The 1024-nt window shown below is 42.4% G+C and overlaps 2 protein-coding genes across 2 annotated transcripts in view; both read left to right on the top strand.

Annotated features, from left to right (window-relative positions):
• LOC116689707 (transient receptor potential cation channel subfamily M member 7) overlaps positions 1-1024 on the top strand; it is an 89912-nt gene that overhangs the window by 35834 nt on the left and 53054 nt on the right. The gene's annotated exons all lie outside the window — the stretch shown is intronic.
• The window catches only part of LOC116689722 (transient receptor potential cation channel subfamily M member 7), a gene marked incomplete at its 5' end in the record, with an annotated part of 11685 nt that overhangs the window by 7023 nt on the left and 3638 nt on the right, over positions 1-1024 (top strand). The window contains 2 exon segments of the mRNA XM_032516333.1: positions 56-138; positions 757-962. Of these exon segments, the coding sequence (XP_032372224.1) occupies positions 56-138; positions 757-962 (289 nt within the window).

A 1024-nucleotide genomic window follows, 5' to 3' on the forward strand; every position in this document is an offset into this window, starting at 1 on the left:
GTGGCAATAAGGTAAAAGGCTGTAATTTTAAGTGCTGTTTCTCTGTGTCACCCAGGAAATTCAACAACAACGAGCTGCTCAGAAGCTGACATTTGCCTTCAACCAAATCAGGCCGAAGACGATTCCTTATTCTCCGAGGTAAGCATGCGTGCAGGAGGGATGGCAGAACACAGACACAGAAATCCCATTTCACACACATCTTAAAAGAGCTTTAATTTCATATCTTGATATGTTTTTGTGTGATTAAAGATGATGCTATGCACTCCCAAGTCGCACATTTTTCTGAGCTCATTGTGGTTTGGCAAGGCCAGATCGGCATTTGCTTAGTTATTTAAAGTAGGCTGTAAAACTCTTCCTGCACCTAACTTGATGAACATGTTGTTTCCTGTTTTTGTGCTACTCTAACTGGCTACATCCAGCTGTAAGACAGACTTGGGAGTGGTATGGATCTTTCCATTTAATCAGCAAGAAAGCAAACTATTCATTTTTAAAGGGTCAACCATTTGTAAACTTATGCCGTTATCTGATCAAGGTTTGTTTTCAAATTAATAATTCATACTGTATTTCCTAAATGCATGATAGGGAGTCATTGTAGAAACAATGCAGTTGTTAAGGCCTCATTCTTTCTTCACCGTTAAAGCCTCAAATTAAAAGAACTAAAGAGACTTTTGCTGGAACATTTAGGAGGAGTTTAATTTTTAAAGTGTCCTTTTCTGTGGGCCATCACCCTGAAACCTGAGTCCTTCGTGTGTTCAGGTTTCTGGAGGTGTTTCTGCTCTACTGTCACTCTGCCGGACAGTGGTTTGCTATAGAAGAGTGCATTACTGGGGAGTTTAGGAAGTTCAACAACAACAACGGAGATGAGATCGTCCCCACCAACCTCCTGGAGGAAACCATGCTGGCCTTCAGCCACTGGACCTACGAGTACACCCGCGGAGAGCTGCTGGTGCTCGACCTGCAGGGTAAAAACACTCAACACACTTCGTCAAACCGGATCCGTTAAAATGCAGTCAAGGTTGTTGTT

This window comes from Etheostoma spectabile, chromosome 1 (genome assembly GCF_008692095.1).
Source record: "Etheostoma spectabile isolate EspeVRDwgs_2016 chromosome 1, UIUC_Espe_1.0, whole genome shotgun sequence".
NCBI lineage: Eukaryota > Metazoa > Chordata > Actinopteri > Perciformes > Percidae > Etheostoma > Etheostoma spectabile.